A 21,819-nucleotide genomic window follows, 5' to 3' on the forward strand; every position below is an offset into this window, starting at 1 on the left:
GAGGTTGTGTATCCAGTTGGGTGTATCTCATTATATATACTTCCATTTCTTAGGCTAGGGAACCGAAATACAGAAGAGGTAATTTAATATAATTACCAATAAATAGGTAATATATTGAAGCTGTGAGACTATTCCTCCTGTCAGAATGATCTTCAGACTGGTATTTAGTGATGGGAGGTGTACTAATTAATTCAATTAGAAAGACTGTATACCTGCTATCTTATTGAGAAGATTATATAATAAGTTGTGATGGCATGCCTCATGTTAGCAGATAGTTAAACATCACATATGCTTCCACCAGATGTTCAGCTGTGAAAGGTGTTATCTCTAATTTTGGAATCATCAAAGCTATCATGGTTTAACAACTGTAAAATTTTATCAAATAATTGTTCTCAATTGGTCTTGTAACTCTTTGATTATCTGCAAACAATTGTCACTTGAACATTTAAAGATTGCAAAAGATCAAGAAAACATTTTTAATGTGAGAAATTAAAGACTAGAATGAAAAGGTCAACTTGACCTTAAAAATGCATATTTGTGGAAGGCTTGACCTAATTTCAACTGTCTTTGTCTTAATTCTGATATCATGTTTCTTTAGTGATAATTTTGACTGGTTTCTTTAAAACCAATACACATGTTAATGGCTTTTGACAGGTGTATCTCAAAATGAGCATTATAGATTCCCAAGGTTGCTTATTTAGAGGAAATTTAAGTTATTTGATTTTAATTATATAATTCCGCATGCACCCAACTATGCAAGTTTTTGTTATGTAATTAGACATTATGGGCTTGCATTATATAATATGCCTACAGTGTTTGAAAATTACCCCGTACATAATTGGTTGTCTAGCCAAGTTGTAACATAAGATATATACCAGGACACCACCTTCCTTACAATTAGGTCTGCTTCATAAGTTAAAGTGATCACATCTACAAATGGCTAGTGAGGAGCCTTTGAAAACTAGACATTACTACAAGATAGAAATAAGGAGATGTGCAGTCTTCGCGCTCAACCACAGGCCCACCAGCCCAGGCCTGTATAAATGCTGTCAGGGCTGTAAAAATCATCTCTACGGGTCAATTGAATCTTAACTAAAATTTTCGGAAAATTCAGCTTGGGGCCTGTAGATTAAAAAGTTTATTGTGAAGAAGGGATGTGGTATGATTGCCAATGAAACAATTATCCACTACAGACCAAATGATGTAGATTTAAGCAATTATAGGGGACTGTATAACCTTCAATAATGAGAAAGACCTCGCCATGAGATGACTTCAATGTTCTATTTGTGACCATTATATGTATTTTTATTTAGCAACATTCCTATATACTGTATGGAGTTTGTATCTTCTGGTTGATGCCATACTCCAAATACAGAAATAAGAAGATACATGAGGTATCAGTGCCAATGAGACAACTCTCCATCCAAGTCGCAATATGTAAAAAGTAAACAATTATAGGTCAAAGTACGGCCTTCAACACGGAGCCTTGGCTCACACCGAACAGCAAGCTATAAAGGGCCCCAAAATGACAAATTAAACAGGAAAACCAACGGTCTAATCTATATAAAAAACGGAAAACACTTAAGAACCACATCAACAAACAACAACCACTCTGAAACAGGTTCCTGACTTAGGACAGGTGCAAACAAATGCAGCGGGTTTAAAAGTTTTAACAGGCGCCAACCTTCACCCTAACCCGAAATAGTAGTGTAACATTACAACATAGAAAGACACACTATAAAATACCAATTTAAATGGCTTAACTCAATCAAAAAGACATATTAACAAAAACAAGTAAACTAACACTGAACAAATAAATTTGATCTATGACACAAATGCAGCAGGTTTAAAAGTTTTAACAGGCGCCAACCTTCACCCTAACCCGAAATATTAGTGTAACATTACAACATAGAAAGACACACTATAAAATACCAATTTAAATGGCTTAACTCAATCAAAAAGACATATTAACAAAAACAAGTAAACTAACACTGAACAAATAAATTTGATCTATGACACAATGTCAAAAAGACAACTATAACCTTGGATCTCTCACAGGCAAACAACCCATAATTGCAAGATATAAGAGCATACAGTGTCACAAGCAGGGAGACACATTCTACTACATCCACATAGCACAAGCAACAAACCCTGCAGTAAATAGAAATAAGACGATGTTGTATGATTGCCAATGAGACGACTCTCCACAAGAGACCAAATGATGCAGAAGTGAACAATTATAGGTCACTGTATGGCCTTCAGCAATGAGCAAAACCATTGTGCATTGTGTTTTTTACTCCTTGATGGAAGGTTGCTGCTTACATGAAAGTCTTTTAAACCAAGATTTCTTAATAGTATAACTCAGAGGTCATTTCATGAAATACTATACAGATATCATTTAGTTGACTTTTTTTGACTGATAATGAATATCTGTGTTATAGATGGCCACAAATGAAAATATTCCATTGGTTTTTGCTTCAATTCAGCTCTCTTTTCCTTTTATAAATGATATAGTAGATCAGCTCATCTCTGATTGTTGGAGTCATGTTGCTCAATAATGTTTTTTTGTTTGTTTTGTGAACCATTGTTTGTATTTTCCTCTTTTTTTCTTTTGGACATGCATGAAATATTTGCCACTGGACAGAAAGCGAAGACAATGAATCAATCTTTTCTTCTGGTTATGGTGTAGTCAGTCATTCTTTAACTTTCAAATTCTTAATGGCCTTCTTTTCTCCATGATAAAAAAACATCAAAAAGCTGGGACAAACACTGCTACATCCCAGACATGGAACAGACATTAAACATGAGATTTCATTTATTGCAAAAAATAATAAGTGGCTTGCAAAATTCATTTCTAAATTACTGACATAAAACCTTGAAGTCCAAGTCAAATTCCTACAAATAAGTACAGTTGTTTTGATCAGGCTTCATCAATCTTTCATATCTTACAACATGCAGTTTTGTTTGACACATCAATGATGGTTTAATCATTTGGCTTCTCAATATGATAGGTTTTCATAATCAGCAAAAAAATACTATGCACTGTAATGCCCTCTATTTTCATATTACATAATATCAGTATCGGCTAACTAGATATTTGAGAGGTATTATCTTATAGTGCACCAGTTGTGTTCATGTAACTACTTGTATATTGGTTGCATATTGACGTCAAAAGTCCTGTAAAGCTGTTTGACCAACTTGATCCCGATCTTAGATAAAGTGGTTTTATGGTATTCATAGTTGAATTTGATTCAGTAAAACACTACAAACTGCATCATTGTGTCTGTAGTAGAAGTAATAATCTTCAATCCTAAATTAAATCAACCAGTTTGTCATCTACAATTACTATTGATTAAATAAATTTTTAGAGACACAATCTCACTTCACCAGATGTGCATTTCAACAATTATTGTCTCTTCAGTGATGCTAGGGGACAAAATATTAAAAAAAAATAAAAAACCTAACACAAATAGTTGTCAAATGTATTATTTGAATTTATTTTGTAAAATAAAACTGTCTAACATCCAAGATGGCCAGCATCAAGCAATATAGTTGCACATAGGACTATATAAAGAAAAATATTAAAAATTCTTTCTCTTAAACCAGTAGGACTAAAAGTTTAGGTCTGAATGGTCCTTTTTGCATGTGTGATTGTATGAGTGGATTTTCACCAATAATTACTGGATTTTCTAGTTTTAATAAATTTAGCCTCTCTATAATAAATTCCTTGGCAAGAACATACTTTCTTCGTTTTGTTATTTTTTTGTTCATTTCAGGCAGTTTTTATATTTCAGACAGATCTATGCTTTCACAAATGTGCTAGAAAGGTGATCCGAGCCGTTTAATTAGAGCTAAATTCCACCATAAAGATATTTATATTTTATATCATTTGTTTTGTAGCTCAGGACAGGAAGTACAGAGAATCAGTGTCATTAACAATTTGCCAGATTTACTGAAAGACACAGACAGTCATGATGAATGCATGCGCCGTGTTGTCCCTAAAGTTAGGGTAGGTATACACAGATAACAATGCTCTACGGTAATTGCATAAACATTGGTTAGTTTCGTCCAGAGTATATATTTATGTATTGCACATATGAGGGACAATATTCACCAATTTTCATGTAATAACCCTTTTATTTTATAGTTAAACTTGAAAATCTTTAAAAAAAACCATATTTTGTCAGTGATGATGTTGCCGATTTGGAGCTTTATTTGCACAGTCACATATCCGCATTATGTTATATTATTGCATTTTAACTTTTGGTTACATTCTGAAATAAGTTCTTACTGTCCAGTAGTATTCTATCCTTGTATACAGGGGTTATGGTGATCGAAAACATATAAAATATTTCACACATTTCTAATTGCTCATTATTGTACTATTAACCTTTTTGCACCCAACTCATTTTATAATCAAATTTATGTAAGTGTGTCGCCTCAATTTCTTATGTACTTTGTTCAACTTCAACACTTAAGGATTGATACACACAAGTTTTCTACCAAATTTATTTCATGTGACCTGACGTGTTCATTGTAGTCACTAAGCCAGGTTTGTTTAGAGGAAAGAGGGACAATTTCTCTGAATTTATTGCTTACCAGGGCCATTTTTGTAAAGAATCATTGATACAAAAGTGATCTTTAAGATTTTTTTTTGTTCTTTAAACTTGTAACAACATTGTTGTTTTTTTCAAACATGTATGTGTAAAAATGGCTAAAAACTGTAAACTTGACCAATTTTGGTAAGTTTAGAGTATTAATAATTTATCATTAAAAATGTATGAGAAGAACAGACTCAATCAAAACCAAAGATCTGTTGAATGTAGATGTAAACATTGTCCTTTGAATACAAATTAATTCATTTTGGTTAGGGACATCATTCAATACAAAACTTTATAAACACATGTAAAATTTGCAATATTGTCTTCCAAAGCAATATGCTGTGCTGAAAAAGCATTTTTATGTCCCCTACGCTAGGCGAAGGGGGCATTAAGTGTTACCTTTGTCTGTATGTATGTCCCAAAATTGCTTTCAGTTCTTTAACTTTAGTTTGCCTAACCCAAATGTTATGAAACTTTAAACACAATGCTTATCACCATAAAACACAGATCAAGTTCGAATTTGGGTGGCATCACTTTTATAGTTCTCTAGTTGTGTCCCTTTATAACGTTATATGCAAGTGGGGGCATCATCTGTGTCCCATGGACACATTCTACATTTATTATTTGAATAAAAAAAGCAAAAATATTTGATGATTTGTATGATTTGAGAACATTTTATAGACTATTTAATATTCAAATAACAGTAGGTTTTAACAACTTTTAGATTTTGACAAACCGGGAAATTGGCTCTACCTCTTTGTTTTTACTTTGATAAACAGTTGGGATGTTTCATATTGTACTTAAGCAAACACCAATTTGTCAAATTTGAAAGATGACTAGACAAGTATTCATCAATTCAATCTAGACAAATTATTGGACAAAACTCAACTGTTGGTGTACCGGTATCCTTAGTATCAGCAATGCAAATGTATGATAAAACATTTCAGTAATATTTTACCCAAGTACTCAATTCATCTATTTGATTAGAATATATGGGAAAACCATATGATACCCACATCTAAAAAAAAGATATGATTTTTGCCAGATGAAAGCAACTAGATTAATTCCAGATCCAAGAAGTTTGTTACACCCAAACTCATAAAGGTGTTAACATATATTCAAGGAAGTGATCTTTTCAATTAGAATTTTACCTAGTGCTGTTTTAACAGATGTTTATGATGTTGAAATCAATATTTTTACTGTTTATTGAAGCTTTACCAATGTTCCACCTGAGCAGTTTTGGTTTAACCTCAGACATATTTTTAACTAGCTCTTCATGAAGAAAAAACGGAGATAAAATTGCCTGCATGCAAACAAATTTTTTTAACTCCTATGATTTCAGTTGTAATCTGACATGGGAAAAAGATTTTTTTATGGCATATTGCATTTAAATTTTATAAATTAGAATATAAATCTTGCAGTCATTGCAGTAAAGTGTCAATTATGAGCTCTGTGATGTTAAAGACATCAAAACTTCATATTCTTTTTACATTAAGGGTAATCATAATTTAAATGTAATTTTATGTTGTGCAAGCCATCAGCTGGAGCTTAATTTTTACCAATAGGAATATTAGGTCTGAGGGTTTTTTCACCATTATATGACAGAGCAGAGACAATGTTAATTAATAGAATTGAGAAAGGAAATGGGGAATGTGTCAATGAGACAACAAACTGATCAAAGAGCAGAAAACAGTCCAAGGCCACCAATGAGTCTTCAATGGAGCAAGAAAATCCCACACCTAGGAGCGTGCATGAGCTGGCCCCTAAACAATAATTTATACTAGTTCAGTGAAATGGACACCACACTAAACTCTGAAACATATAAATGAACCAAAACTAAAAAAACACACAAGAATGACAAAGGCTAGAAGTTCCTGACTTCAGACAGGCGCATAAATGCAGTGGGGTTAAACATGTTTTGTGAGATTTCAACCCTCCCCCTATACCTCTAGCCAATGTGGAATAAACAAACACACAGCAATATGCACAGTAAAATTCAGTTCAAAAGAAGTCTGAGTTCGATGTTAGAATATGTAACAAAAAAAACTAAGCAAAATGACAATGATCAACATGATACAACAAAGGACTGCTAGCAGTTACTGACATGCCAGCTCTAGGCCTCAATTAAACTAATCGAAAGATTATGTCTTCATCATATGAACATTTTTTACCCAAGTTTTATGATATTTAGTAGTGCCTAAACCAAATGCTCATATATTTTATTTAAATGAAAATAATGTGTTCCTCAGTCATATACATGTAATAACAGATGAAAATAAGATTTTCAATAAAAAATGGAGAACAGTATAAATCCTACATCAATTTTTTACATCTTAATCTGAAAAGAAGGCTTTTTGCTCACCTGTATATTTACGTACAACATTCTACAGAACAAGATATCAAAAAGGGTATAAACCAGTTTTAAAATGGCCCAATTTTGTTGCATAGTTAGAATGACTGACAGAAAGCACCGTTGTGACTTAAAATAGCAAAAATATAAGTTTTTGGAAAGTTTATCATTCTTTGTAGATAAATATACAAAATGGTTCTAATTAACTAATTCATTGATGGCACGTTAAGTTGTTTATTTGAAATGCTAGTTATTCAGAAAATAAGTTACATAATCATAATTACACCGCTGAAATGAAAATAGAGACATAAAATACAAGAACAAACAAAAAAGGACAACTTGGTTACAGTTTATGTCATAATTTAATGTGAAAGAGACATAAAACTACCATAGCTTGAAGTGATAGACATTCTTCTTTTGATCTACCAGACTGTTTCTATTTGGTTGACAATTAGACTGTATGTTGTCCTTGATATTGAACAAAAAAGGAAAACAACAATTGGTAAAAATCACAGTAGTCTTCCAAAGCAAAAACATATATTAATCAGTCTATAGATGTAAAGAATTGGTAAATTGATGGAGTATTTTTTATTTCAGTAGAGTTCAAATTGGTTTGATGGAATGGCATATTAAAGGGAAAGGGTATGGGATGGAATAGGGACTATATACACTTTCAAACTTTTATGAAATAAGTTGGTGGACATATAGACTTAATATATATATATAGAATTAATATGCACACTTTTGTGACTAAATCTCCCTGTATTTGAAACAGGGATTCAACTCTTATAAACAGAGTTTGAAATTTTTTCTTACAAGAGATTTTGTGAAAGAAGAAGGTCCGGTAAGGGCTAGTTTTGGCCTAAAATTCGAAGAGTTTTTACATTTTTTAAACACTTAAGTGTCTACTTCAGTCGTTTCAATTAGTTGATGTAAAAGGTTTGAACCGATTTGGTTATGAAAGACGCTCAAATTCAAGCTTCAGTATGAAAAGTCTATCAAATATGCCATAAAACATCACTTTTCAGATGTTTTTTGTCCAAGATGGAAGTGGCCTCATTCGTGTTCAGTCTCAACCTTTATATATGTTATGTATCATCAAATACAACATATATTTAAATATTAAGACTGAACACAAATGAGGCCACTTCCATTTTAGACAAAAACTGTCTTAAAATTAGCACAAATGCTAAAATTGTGAAGATTTCAGTAATATTTCATGAATTTATGATGCTATTACCTGATGCATGTTCATTGTATTGTCAAAACAGCCCATATTTATGGAACAGAAGTATTCTACTTTCCAATAAATAGCTAAAAGTTAACATTTCAACAAATTTGTAAAAATGCTATATTTTGGGGACAAAAAGGGGTCTTACCGGACCTACTCCTTTATAAGAAGTTTAGGATACAAAGGCAACTTTAAATGTTGGTCATTGAATATTATCCCTCTCCAGCTGGATATGACCTCCTTCTTTGGATGACTTTTATCCACGAGAGGAAACATATTTCTAGACCACACATCATCACATGACTTATGCTGGTATCAGAAAAAAATGCAGAACAGTGAAGTCAAATTTATCGGGTGCCAAACTGAAAGATGAACAAATGGTACAATCAAAATGGTTGTCTTAATTAGAAATCTGTCTGATACTTCTTGTTTTACAAGAATACATCTATGTACATTCTGTTTCTTCAACAATAATTACATCAAAATGCTTGGCTCAACTTGGCACCAGAATTCATACCTGTATATAAATTGGCTTGTTTCACTGTAATGTTTTGGCAGTGTTTCCTTTATTCAAACGGCTAAATGCAAATTACAATAAATGAAAATAAACAAACGCTGGATTATTTTGATATAGAATAACATTAAATAGCATATGGTTTATGCATTAAAAAGTAAACCTTCATCAAAATGCAATTTGATAAGATTAGGATGAAACTGAAAGGCAGCCATTAAGATATAAACACAGTTTCCCTCCATGTTATCGAAACTTTATTAGTTTTTAGATTAAAATAATTGTTGTGATTATAGTATGATTACTAGGTTTGGAGATGGTCAGTGAAGTTTTGATGGACGTTTTGGCGCCATTTGACCTTATTGTTAGTAGTGTTTTTATTGATTATCCATTTGCCTTGATGATGTTACTTGTGATTCAAGTGCCCTAGAGATCATTTTCTACTTTGTCAATGGAAGATAATTGTTTTGTTTTTGCAATGATTGCTATCTTTTCCTGGTCTCAAAAAAAAATTTAGCACTTTTTTTATAACATGTTGATAAAGTAGCAGGTGATGTATTTATTTTGTTTGCTGGAATTATGCTGAAATTATCAGGATCTGACTCAACAAGGATTATTAATAGACCAGATACTGTAAATTCAGAAATTATTGCGTGCATTTATTATTGCGATTTTGTCATTTTAGACTAAAATGTGATTCTAATTTTTGCGATATTGAGGAAAATCCTGTTTAATTCATAAAAAAGAATTCAGAATGCGAGTTTAAATTATTGCGATTATAATCCTGTCGCATTTTTCGCAATAATAAAAACATCGCAATAATTTCTTAATTTACAGTAATTTGTTTAAAAAGGCCTGGTTACGGGTAAAGGGGACTTTGAGTGGATACAAAATGGCATCCTGTGATTGCTTTTTATAAGATAATATATATAAAGCAAATAACGACAAAAACTGTCCAAAAAATACCACATTTTCAGTCTGACTTAAGCCAGCCCCACTATCCACTTGAGTGGGGGCTGGCTTTAGACAGACTGTCACATTTTAGGACTAGTTTTTGGCTACCTAGAATTAGGTCTTCAGAACAAATGTGGTGACAATGTTTGAATATAGAGGGGTTACCAAAAGTTATATGAAAACAATGGTTGACATGACAACATTATTAATGTAAATGTGAAAACAAATGTGTTCATTCTTTAGACTATCTGTGCTGTAGTTCAGCTAGATGGCAATATGTGTAAAAATGCCAAACTCCTCAGTAATGGGTTTTTGGGGTATTGCAAGGTTTCTAATCCTAAAACTTAAAAAGTATTTAATGGATTGAATGGAACCTTAGTAAGTGATGACAGGGGCAATTTGAATCAAAGTGATGACAGGGGTAATTTGAATCAATGTTCAGAATGTTAAAGTGGCTCCAATTCCAGATCCCATAATGGGCATTTACATACAGTGCACTTAAAGGCTATAGGTATAAAGTCCCATTTTTATTTTAATTATTTTAAATTACAAACTTGTTGAGGCATAATGTTTACCTGGAAATGTTTTTCTTCCTGTTATTTCAAATTAATCATAGTATAATTTCCTGATTTTTGTTTTTGCACCTTATGAATGTGGTTATACTAGGATAATTTAAATTTTGTATACAAATTCTTATCACAAAAGTAGAAAAATTCATAATGTTCTTTCTATAAATTTTATCCTGTTGAAAAGTTAAAATTCTGCATACACCTTTAAACTGGTATTTCAGATATCTAGCTATAATAACTTCCCTTTTAAAATAGCAAAAACACTTACAGTCTCGTATATACTTAGTTAATTAGAAAATGAAGTATTTATTGGAATCTTTGCAGGAAGTGCTCCATGTTGCACAATGTGAGATGCAGTATGCTGCATCTGCTGCATTCCTACAGATCTTACAGAAAAATTTGGTACCGATACAAAACTATACACAGACATTTCTACAGACAATACTCAACAGTGTGGATGGCAAAGATCCAGGTAAATTGATATAACAGGACACACACACACAGGGTGGTTGGGTAAAAATCACCCTGGCTGGTGTTGAGTGAATCTCAGTGAAATAATGTGATTGCTAGTGATTTGGGGGTGATAACACTGATTTATGACTGTAAAGTGATTCAATTGAATTTACAAGTGAATCATCAGCAATCCCTAGCATTCGCTGTGAATAATCACCACCAAGAGTGATTTTTAAATGATTACTTTAAATATACTGTGCTCTCAGATAATTGTCTCCCATTTTTTAAGGAAAAAATTGTATAAAATATACTGTGCTCTCAGATAATTGTCTCCCATTTTTTAAGGAAAAAATTGTAAAAAAAGGGCAATTAAATTATTTCATGCATATACAGGATGATAAAATGTAAATGTGATAGGAAATGAATTCCTACCTCTTACAAAAAGATCATCTTGAGTCAGATTTTTAACAAGGTAGCTAGGGTAAAAGTGTAAGTTGGAAGACATTATTCTGACTTCAAGTCAGTCAGTCTCTTTTGCCTAAATGTTGCATGCTTGATGGAGATTTAGAAAACACCACTTTTAAAGGTTGTAATTTCACTAGACCATTACATTCAAATCTTCACACTCAATGCAGTACATGCAGTTGTCATCTAAGTAATCATACAACTCCATGTGAAGAAATACAACAGTTAAATTATTATATATAGACTAAGCTAAACTTTAGAAGTTTTAATAGTATTACATGTGGTTCGTCTTTTATTTGTTCAAAACTTGAACTTTGTTAGTTGGACCCGAAATTGTTATAACACAATCAAAGGTTTTCAGTGCATTATTTTTGTAGAAAAACCAAATATTATTGAAAATAAATGCTGAAATCTAATCATAGCCTGGAAACTTTGTCCGGTTTATTGAACTGGAGGAGGTTGATTCATTTCTATTGTTGACCTAGATATTAACAATCATTTCATAATTCCATGTTATAGTATATTGATTCATCCAGCCATAAATTTCATAATTACATCAAATGACAATCACTTGGGATTTTATTGTCAACAATTTATATTTGTTGTGGTATATCAAAAGTCATATTTAATAATCATTGTAGTAATAAATAGGAAATGAGAAATGGTATGGGTCAGTGAATCAGTCATATTGACTTCATCACTTGTATGGGGGAAAGGCTGATTAAGAAATTGATTGTTCTTGTATTATTGGGGATAATGACAATTTATGAATTATTATGTGAAATTGAAATTCTGTTTCAAAAATTTGATATTTTTGGTTTGGATTGCACCTCTGTTTCATGTAAACATGTCTTTTGTTCATGAAATTTATGTTTTGATTTTGTTGCTGATTTTTTTTTTCGGGGAGTGGAGTTTCAAGCTTATTTTAGGATAACTTTCATCATTTAGTTGTAGATTTATTGTCAAAGACTTTTTACCAATATCATTTAAACACATTCTGTGCTTCCTTGAGAGAAGCATAGTTTCTGTTCACAACTAAATATTCATTATGTTTTTTTGGGGGGTAATAACACATTTATTCCAAGACAACTTTCATCATTTAGTCATAGATTTATTGTCTCAGCCTTTCTAGAATATCATTCAACAATTAAATCATTTCTTTCCTTCAGAGTAGCCGTTTTTCTGTTCACAATTAAATTATGATTTCAGAAGTGTCAAGTACCTTTTATTTGAGAGGAGCATTTTTTCTATCCACAATTAAATTATAATTTCAGAAGTATCAAGCGCCTGGTTAGATACTCTACTGGACGTTATAGAATTACTGCCTAAAGATGTTATAAAGAAAGAGGTTTGTGAATAATTAATATCCTACCACAGAAAAACAAAATTTCTTTCCCATGAATGACATAACGTAATGAAATTATTGACTGTCTGTGAGAAAACAATAGTATGTTTCTATAATTAACCCATTAGGAGAAACTACAAAAGAAAAATCTAATGACGTTAACACAGTTACAAATTGAAGCAAATACTAAAGACGCCTCTTGTATGCACAATTGCAGTTAACACATTCTTAACGTGGTTTAAAGTATTATTTGAGGCCATACCAAATTAATTTGTTTTTGTTTTTTTATTTTTTATTTGTGTACCAGTTAGCAGGCAATATGTTTATTTTCAATTTTGTACCTGCGTTACTGAAGGCAGAAGCAGGTCTAGTAATAGTAGACTCCGTCCATCTGTCCGAAAGAAAATTTTCGCCAAAGTGATTTGTTTTCTATGAAAGGGAATGATTTAATATTTGGTCTGCAGCTTGATAATGTTGAGTTGTACAGAGAAAGCAAATTTTACATCTGCCATGTAGCCACTTCCTGTTTGCCAATAGTTTGAAATTTTACAACACTCATTGTTCAAGGAAAATTTTAATCAAACTTTTCTGGGCTCCTTTTGAAGTGAATAACTTTAATATTTGGTCTGGGAATGATCAGTTATACACTGGTATACATGTTACCTCAATCAATTGCATGCAGCAATTTAGGCCCAGACCTAATGTTGGTCTTATTCATAGTTTAAAATTAATTGAAGACCAGAACAAAATATGCTGTTAGAGGAAAATATAAAGTTCGTAATTCATTTCATCATATTTGTTTACTTATTTGTATATATTTTTAAAATTGAACAAATAGTATGATAGAAAGGGCTGGTATAATGGAATTTTGAAAAAGAAAATTAATCCAGAAATTGTTAGAGAAGCAAGTCCCCAAAACAAGAAAATTATTTGCTTAAGCCTAATAAAGATACAGAAGAACCAGCAACATGAATATAATGTAAATTAACATATTCTTACAAAAGTTTTTCCCTGATGTTTTATTGTAAAAAACGTTTATTGAAGTAGGACATGCATAAAATATTTGTAGGGAAGCACTTATTAACCAAGGAAACTGGTACTTGAGTTTTAAGTATTTAGAACATTCATGGCATATGTTAAAAAAACTAGACAAAATATTATTTATTCACTGAAGCATTTAATATTCAAGATTATAGGACAGGGGATATATTTTTTTTGCACTTGTAGTAGAAGCTAAGTGTCTAAGGACCTGTTTGAATTAGAAAAAAAATATTCAGTTATATAATTGATATTTCAGAGGGAAAATTGCAAAGTCCAATTTCTTTCCTTTTTTGCACTTTTCTGAAACAGGAAAAGAAACTGAAATTAAATATTGAACACACACAGTTCCCTCCCCGATTTAAATGGTTGACTAAAATAAACGCATCTTTGATAGGCACCATATTGAAGTAATCTATAGAAATGTGCAGCCATGATAATAAAATCAGTCAAATTGACAGCTAAGGCATCAGATCAGTTAATTAAAGAAAAAATCTAAATTTTCTTTATTAGTCTGGATTGCTTTAGTAAAAAGCCTAATGATCTTAGAAGGGTAAAATTGCATTTTATTTCCATAATTAGCCTCTCCTAATGGATCAATAATAACTTCACTATTCAAACTTCTCTGGAATAAGGACATTCACATTGCTACAACTGCCGTAGTCATTCAAGTGTTTTGATGGATGGAATATCCACTAGCCAGTATCAAGCTTTGTTAAATATTGCTTCCCTTGGGAGCTTTAAGCAGCACATGCATAAGAGTTACAGTGAAACCTCTATATACGAAACAGTCTACAAAAATGAAACCTGTCATTACAGAACTCTCATTTAATATTCTTTTATTATTTAACTTTTGTGAACCAATCCATAATCTGTCCAATTAAATTTCATGGTTTCAAAGGATTTTTTTTTATAGCTTCCAAAGTAATTTTTAATAAAGAATTTCTTATTGTTTTATTTGATTGTAGTTATGGTTTCTATATAAAAAAAAGATTCCAAATTAGCACAAAATTTTACCTCTTACAAAACAATTATATCCAATCTGTATTGACAGAATTAGAATTTTTCTAAATATGTCCTTCATTTACAGTCAAACTCATACTATATAAGTATGAGCTATTTTTCTTGCAGCTGATCAGTTCAATTTGCATTTACTTAGAGCTTCATGTATTAAAACATTTGTAAGGTATTAAGATAAATTTTGCCCAAGCGAAACAGATTCTTTCAGGTCATTTTACCTTAGATTTACCTGGTGACCCTGATTAAATTGAGTTTTGATCATAGAATTAAAATGTAATTAGGCATTTGCAAGAAAAATAGTTAACACTTGTACAATTTTAGTTGTAATAGTTTAAAAGATACAATACATAAGCTTAGATTTTTAATGTTTCAATAATTGGCAGGAAACAATTAAAACAGAACAAAATAATGAAATTTTTACCTCTACTTCAGTTTGAACATAGTTTATATGAAATAAATATTTTACAAATCATTTTACTGCTCATAAAAACATCAGCCACTCTTCAATGTATAACCATTATTGTTTAGAGATAATAAAACATAAATATTTTCGTCTTTTATATATATTGAGTCAAAATTCTTTTATTTTTCAGATTTTACATGTGGCAATAGCAAAAGGTCAACTCTCACAGTCAGTAGCAGCAAGAATGGCCTGTTGTAAAATATTAGGAAAAATTTGTACCAAATTTGAATCTTTTGTGTAAGTACATTATATTACTTACCATTGGATATTTTGATACTGGATTATTTTCATCAAAATATCAACAGTCTGTAGCAGCAAGAATGGCCTGTTGTAAAATATTAGGGAAAATTTGTACCAAATTTGAATCTTTCGTGTAGGTACATTATATTACTTACCATTGGATATTTTCTCCTCAAAATATCTACAGATAAACATGATGAAGGCTTGTTGTTAGTTGTTTTGACATTTTCATGACTTACTTACTTCTTGTATGGTTTGTGGTGTAAAATGTACTTTGTGCAGTTTTTGTTGTAAAATGTACAAATTTATTCGTTCAGTGTATGTTCACTTAATAGCTTGTTTTTGTTAATATATCTTTTAATTGAGTTAAGCCATTTCAATTGATATTTTATAGTGTGTCTTTCTATGTTGTGATGTTACACTATTGTTTCAGGTAGGGTGAATGTTGGCGCCTATTAAAACGTTTAAACGCGCTGCATTTGTTTGCACCTGTCCTAAGTCAGGAACCTGATGTTCAATGGTTGTCGTTTGTTGATGTGGTTCATAAGTGTTTCTCGTTTCTCGTTTCTCGTTTTTTATATAGATTAGACCGTTGGTTTTCCTGTTTGAATGGTTTTTCACTAGTCATTTTTAGGGCCCTTTATAGCTTGCTGTTCGGTGTGAGCCTAGGCCTTACTATAATGGTTTACTTTTACAAATTGTGACTTGGATTGAGAGTTGTCTCATTGGCACTCATACCACATCTTCTTTTATCTATTTGTGCAGTTTTTGTTGTAAAATGTACTTTGTGCAGTTTTTGTTGTAAAATGTACTTTGTGCCCCAGACGGGTAATATGTTAGATAAGAATAGAAGATTGTTTGAATTAACAGACATGTTTGTTATTAGATATAGCTTTCACTATTCAGAGTGTGTTCAAAGATGTTACAAGGATTTTATTTCAAACAGATTGTGAAAGATTAAAAATATTCATTCAATACATCAGTTGAAAAATAGAATGGTTTTAATTATAAAAACATGCCGTAAACATGGAGCAATGTGGAAGATTCAAAATATTTCTACAACACACTACATCCTTTAAGAACATCCCGGATCCACCTTGTAATAATTGACTGTCCATCGTTTAAAAAACAATACAAAGAAAAGCAATAGAAAGACTAAACAAGAAACAGGCTTTCAGAACAGGGGTTGCATTGGGTGTAATGGTATCTTTTCCATAATAAATGACTATAATTATTAACATTGATTTTTGTAATATACCTTATAGTTTAGTATATCAATTCCTTATTCTAGAACCATGAAAACAATATCAATTTTTTTAAGACAAAAAATTCCATTATTTAAATCTCCTTGAGTTTCTTTTCCAGAAAGCTGGCAATGGCCTGGTTTTGAAAAGAACATAGAATAATTGTGAACATAAGTTAAGACCTAAAACACTGAATATTGGAAAAAGATAAACCAGAAAAATACAAACACACAACAGTTAACTTTATATATGGACATCTTATAAAATGTCAGCATTTGGGTGTTAGTATTTTTTGTATTGTTATTATTTTATATTTAAGGATGTACTTAGGTCAGTTTTAGGAATTATTGTCAGATGTTCGGACTCATTGGTTTTTTTCCTATGATACAGGGAAAAATATTTTGCCCCATGACAACACTTTTTCTTTTCATGTAAGACTGCAATAGCTCATAAAAGGTCATTTACCAAAATTTAAGCAGATTCTAGATTTCTTTTCTTTCGATTTGAGACCCAAATAATACCAATGCAAATATAAGGTAAAAGTCGGAGTCAGCCTTTTCCCGACATTTTTGAAAAAAACAGATATATTATATTATTAAGACCATCTTTTTTTTTTTATATAGAATTAAAAAAGAGATTCTGCCTGTTGTGCAGTCCTTGTGTCAGGATGTGGACTATGAGGTGAGAGGGTGTATGTGTAACCAGCTCCACTCTGTAGCTAGGGGGTTAGGGTAAGTTAGTTATAAAAGTATTTTACAGTATGAGATTGTTATTGATGAAAGGATTAATGTACTGTAAAAGCAGACATTTTGATCCAGTTATGATTTTGATTATTTCCTGGATAGATGTTATCCAGGAAATTAAAACCCAGACAAAATATTAATCTACTTAGAACAATACTTGTATATACTGCAAACCAGGAAAATTAATCCCTAAAAATCAAATTTAGAAACAAAACTATGAATTTTTTTACCTCACTGAAAATATGAATAAAAGGAGATGTCTGGTATGTGTCAATGAAATAGCAATTGAACAAATCAGAAACAACATCTAGAGGTCAAAAGTCCCATGCTCAATACACCATCTTCAACAACAGACAATGTCTATACCATACATCAAGATCTAAATCCCCAATGACTGATGGAAAACCCTAGTTATTTGTTTTAACATTGTATAATTCTATAATTCTGTAGTATAATTCTATAATTCGTATAAACTTAATTAGTTTGATGTGTTTTCCAATTTGTCAAAAACAAATTGGCAACGCCTCTGTATCATAGTACATTTCACTCAGTGATAAGGTTTCACCAGTTTGTGTAAAAGGTATTGATTAAGTTTATTGTTTGGAGAAAGATATACTGCTACACAGTAAAACAATAAAGATTAATTTGTTTTGCACTGAGTTATAAATTGTTCAGATGGTGCACTGTACTTTATATTAATTTACATGTTAAAATAATCAATATATAAAATGTATATCAGAATAAAGATAGAAAAAAAAGAATGTCAGTGCCTTTGAAACTAAACAAATCTTTCAATATCATTGTTTATATAAAATAATGGTTTGTTTTGAAAGTCTAGACAGAAATTATTGCATATATTATAAACTATCACAGCGAATACCACAAAATGAGTTGAAATATTTGAGAAGATTTTTGACAATACCTGAAAAGCTTCCATTAATATGTTTAATAATATTGACATTTTTAATTTGCATACAATAAATTGTTAATGGCAATATTTTGACGTTTTGTATATTGCAATGTCTGATATTTTTGCATTTTGGGAGTGGTTAATCTTTTTGCATATTTGGAGTGGTTAATCTTTTTGCATATTGGGAGAGGTTAATCTTTTTACATATTGGGAGTGGTTTATCTTTTTGCATATTGGGAGTGGTTAATCTTTTTGCATATTGGGAGTGGTTTATCTTTTTGAATATTGGTACTGAATAATCATTTTGCATACTGGGAGTGGTTAATCTTTTTGCATATTTGGAGTGGTTAATCTTTTTGCATATTGGGAGTGGTTTATTGTTTTGCATATTGGAGATGGTTAATCTTTTTGCATATTGCAATGTTTGATATTTCTGCATATTGCAATGTTGGATATTTTCCCATCTTTGTAATGGTTACATGATTTTGGCATATCATAATCAACATGGCAGTATCATGATACAGAGAATATCAGTCAACAAGATCAAAGAGGATGAATGTTCACGTTACCAGTAAATGTGTGAATTGTAGAAATGAAAGACAATTTCTGTCGATTCAAAAGAAACTGGAAAATGAACTTTTAGGTCTGTTTGTGTATTTAGGTCCACGAATTTAAATGTTCAATAAAAGACAAAATTTCCAATGGGCTTGTATGCAGAATTTGTAAATATCAGGAAAAAATGTTTTACAAACAAAATAACATTTTTTTTTCTAAATTCACATCAATTAGTGCACAGAAAAATAAAATCCACAGTAACTGTTTTTATTTATATGAAGTTATGGTCTTAAAATGATTGGAAAAATTGCCAATACATTTACACTACTTTTTTGTTTTTTTCAGGCTTGAAGCCACAAAGAGTGCAATATTGCCAGAATTAGTTGAGCTGACAAAGGATGAAGAATGTTCTGTTAGAGTTCATGGCCTGGAAACAGTAGTTAATGTACTCGCTTCACTGGATTCTGGTAGGATTTGTTAAATTTAACAGAATTGACGAAGAGGTCTATTACCCAGTTTAATTGATTCTGGAAGGTTTGGACAAGTGTCCAGTTTTTGTCTGGCCTTGTTGGAGTTACTAAGGCAAGACTTAAGAGTGCTGTTTCCATTGTTCTAAAAGTTAGGACTGACTTCTTCCAATTACTAAATATATAAATCTTATAGAAAAAACCTAAATACCCATTAATAAATTTGTCAATTAAAATTAATAACTTGCATGAAAATTATATTCATATTTGCCAGAAACAACTTGAAGAATTTGTATTTAATCAGAAGCTTGTAATAGGATTTTTGCAATAAATTAAACTAGAGAAATTGTAATTACCTATCAAAGAAAAGCAGTCATTTTATCTTTTATAACTTTTGAAATGATTTTAAGAGCAGTTTGATAATATCTGTTTGAAATTATGTTATTATGCAATTCTCACTAAGTAAAGGATTTCAACTAAGTAAAAGAATTGATGTATGATTTATTGAAGAATAAAAAAAAAAAAAGCTTCTTTGGAAAAGTATAAAATATTGACTTTTTTGCAGCTTAATAGTTAAAATGTTGGTTTTAAGTCTGTGTTATGTATGTTTAAGTCTGTGTTATGTATGTTTAAGTTTGTTTTAGTTGTTTTTTTTTGAAAACCAAACATATTTAAAGATTTTCTAGTCATTGCAGACTCATTGTGGGTTAATTTCAGGGGATGCTGATATCTTTGGATTTTTTTAACTGCAAAACTGTTGATTGAACAATAGTTTACTGTAAATTCAGAAATTATTGCGAGGTTTTTATTATTGCGACAAATGCGACAGAGTTGTAAACGCAATAATTTAAACTCGCATTTTGAAATATTTAATATGAACTAAACAGGATGTTTCTCAAAATCGTAAAAATTAAAATCGCATTTAAGTCTAAAATGACAAAATCGCAATAATAAATGCACGCAATAATTTCTGAATTTACAGTAACTCTCAGTTGATTTTGTAGTAGTAAATCGTAACTCAATGAAAGAAATAACAATTTTGTTTCCTAAACCAATGAAAAAAGTAGCAACTAAATTTAAATTATGGTAGTATATATAGATTTTGTTATGATTATTGCTTGGAACACCCAGAAATTGTGGAACTGTAGATGAACAGTCAATAAAAATATACAATTTGAGATTAACAATTTCTGTCCCAACTTTTCACATTTATCCTGAGTTTTCGTGGCCAACAATAAGAGCTAAAAAGGCATATAATGCATCTGTTTGCTTTGGTCAATTTCTATGTTCAGTTTCATTCTAAAATCCAAATCACTGTGCAATATTAATGATATTAAACAAATACAAACCTTTCACATATTACAACACAGGTCCGCTGCTAATTTCAGGTCACTTTGACCTACATTTTACATGACAATTTTAAATTTTAAAGGTTAACCTTTGACATCCATTGTTATTTTAGCAGGTTAATAACACAAACAAACAAAAAAGGCATCTAGAGTTACTTATAGAGTCTTCATCAGTAAAAAGGTGTATATACAATGTGTTTATACTAAGATATTTCTGGAACTATTGAGCCTACATTGTATGCTTGAGTGAATTCAGTTAAGTTTTGCATTTAGGTTCAATTCAAGGAAGTTTATCTATGATATTTCACTGCTATATCATAATGAAGTCCTTTATACTTGTAGAAACATGTTCAACAACAATCATTCCATTAGTATGTAAGTTCTGTCAACAAGCCATGCAGGCTGAAGATTCCACATTGCCAGAAGTTGGTAAACAGATTGGTAAAATCGCTCATGGCCTTCTGGGTGAGTTTTAACAATGAAATTCCATCATTTACAACATAATGTAGAGACAAGACTTCTTGTAAAATAACATATGATTGTATTGCTATTGATTGTATGAAAAACAAAGTCTGAAAGCATGCTGTCTAAAATCATTGATGCTTAAAAAACTGATATAAATTTTTTTGTATAAACTTTCTGCTTAATTTGGTCATAAGAAAACAGGATATGTTATAGATAGTGCTCTGCAAACATAATATAGATTGTATACATATGTACTTATATTTTTGTTACAATATTACCTCTAGTTCTTAGCACAAACATGGCATTGAAAACTCATTTATGGATTGTGGTTACACGTTTTCCTTGAATACTAGAGATCATTAATAAAATTTGCAGACAGAAAAAAGAAATGTACCTTTAAATTGGTATTTGCAATTGCTTCCATGCCAACCATGCAACATTTAGGAATAAGAGCAAAGATTATTTGGCTCAGAATCAGAATATTATGTCCAGATGGGATGGCATGTCTTTCTGCAGTTTATTACCTTGTGAGGTGGCATGATAAAAATCAGACTGAGCTTGTAGTCTGCTACAGTGCCATGTTTCCGGTTCTTAATATAGTTGAAAGATTGTCATCCATCCTTCATTTGCATTGCATAATTTACTAATCAAAAACACATTAAATGAAAGGAAAGTAAGAAAAATACGGAAACAAAAATCAGTAACTTGTATATCTGTTATCAACATGCAATTTATTAAAAAGCAAGTTTTTGTTTCTTAATGTATAGAGGAACGATTGCCATCCATCCATTATTATCATTACATAATGTGCAGACAAAAACACATTAAATGAATGACAAGCGAAAA

General features: G+C 31.0%; 1 protein-coding gene across 13 annotated transcripts in view; it reads left to right on the top strand.

Annotated features, from left to right (window-relative positions):
* Positions 1-21,819, top strand: part of LOC127738874 (serine/threonine-protein phosphatase 4 regulatory subunit 4-like) — a 66,383-nt gene that overhangs the window by 14,835 nt on the left and 29,729 nt on the right. For all 13 annotated transcript variants that reach the window (XR_008000200.1, XR_008000201.1, XR_008000202.1 and 10 more), the window contains 7 exons: positions 3,901-4,009; positions 10,541-10,688; positions 12,409-12,482; positions 15,131-15,237; positions 17,108-17,215; positions 19,038-19,159; positions 20,851-20,973. Coding sequence is in view for 10 of the 13 variants with exons in the window: in XM_052250329.1 (XP_052106289.1) it covers positions 3,901-4,009; positions 10,541-10,688; positions 12,409-12,482; positions 15,131-15,237; positions 17,108-17,215; positions 19,038-19,159; positions 20,851-20,973 (791 nt within the window). In the remaining 3 variants the exon portion in view is untranslated. The remainder of the gene's footprint in view (positions 1-3,900; positions 4,010-10,540; positions 10,689-12,408; positions 12,483-15,130; positions 15,238-17,107; positions 17,216-19,037; positions 19,160-20,850; positions 20,974-21,819) is intronic.

This window comes from Mytilus californianus, unplaced genomic scaffold, assembly GCF_021869535.1.
Source record: "Mytilus californianus isolate M0D057914Y unplaced genomic scaffold, xbMytCali1.0.p SCAF_4, whole genome shotgun sequence".
Classification (NCBI taxonomy): domain Eukaryota; kingdom Metazoa; phylum Mollusca; class Bivalvia; order Mytilida; family Mytilidae; genus Mytilus; species Mytilus californianus.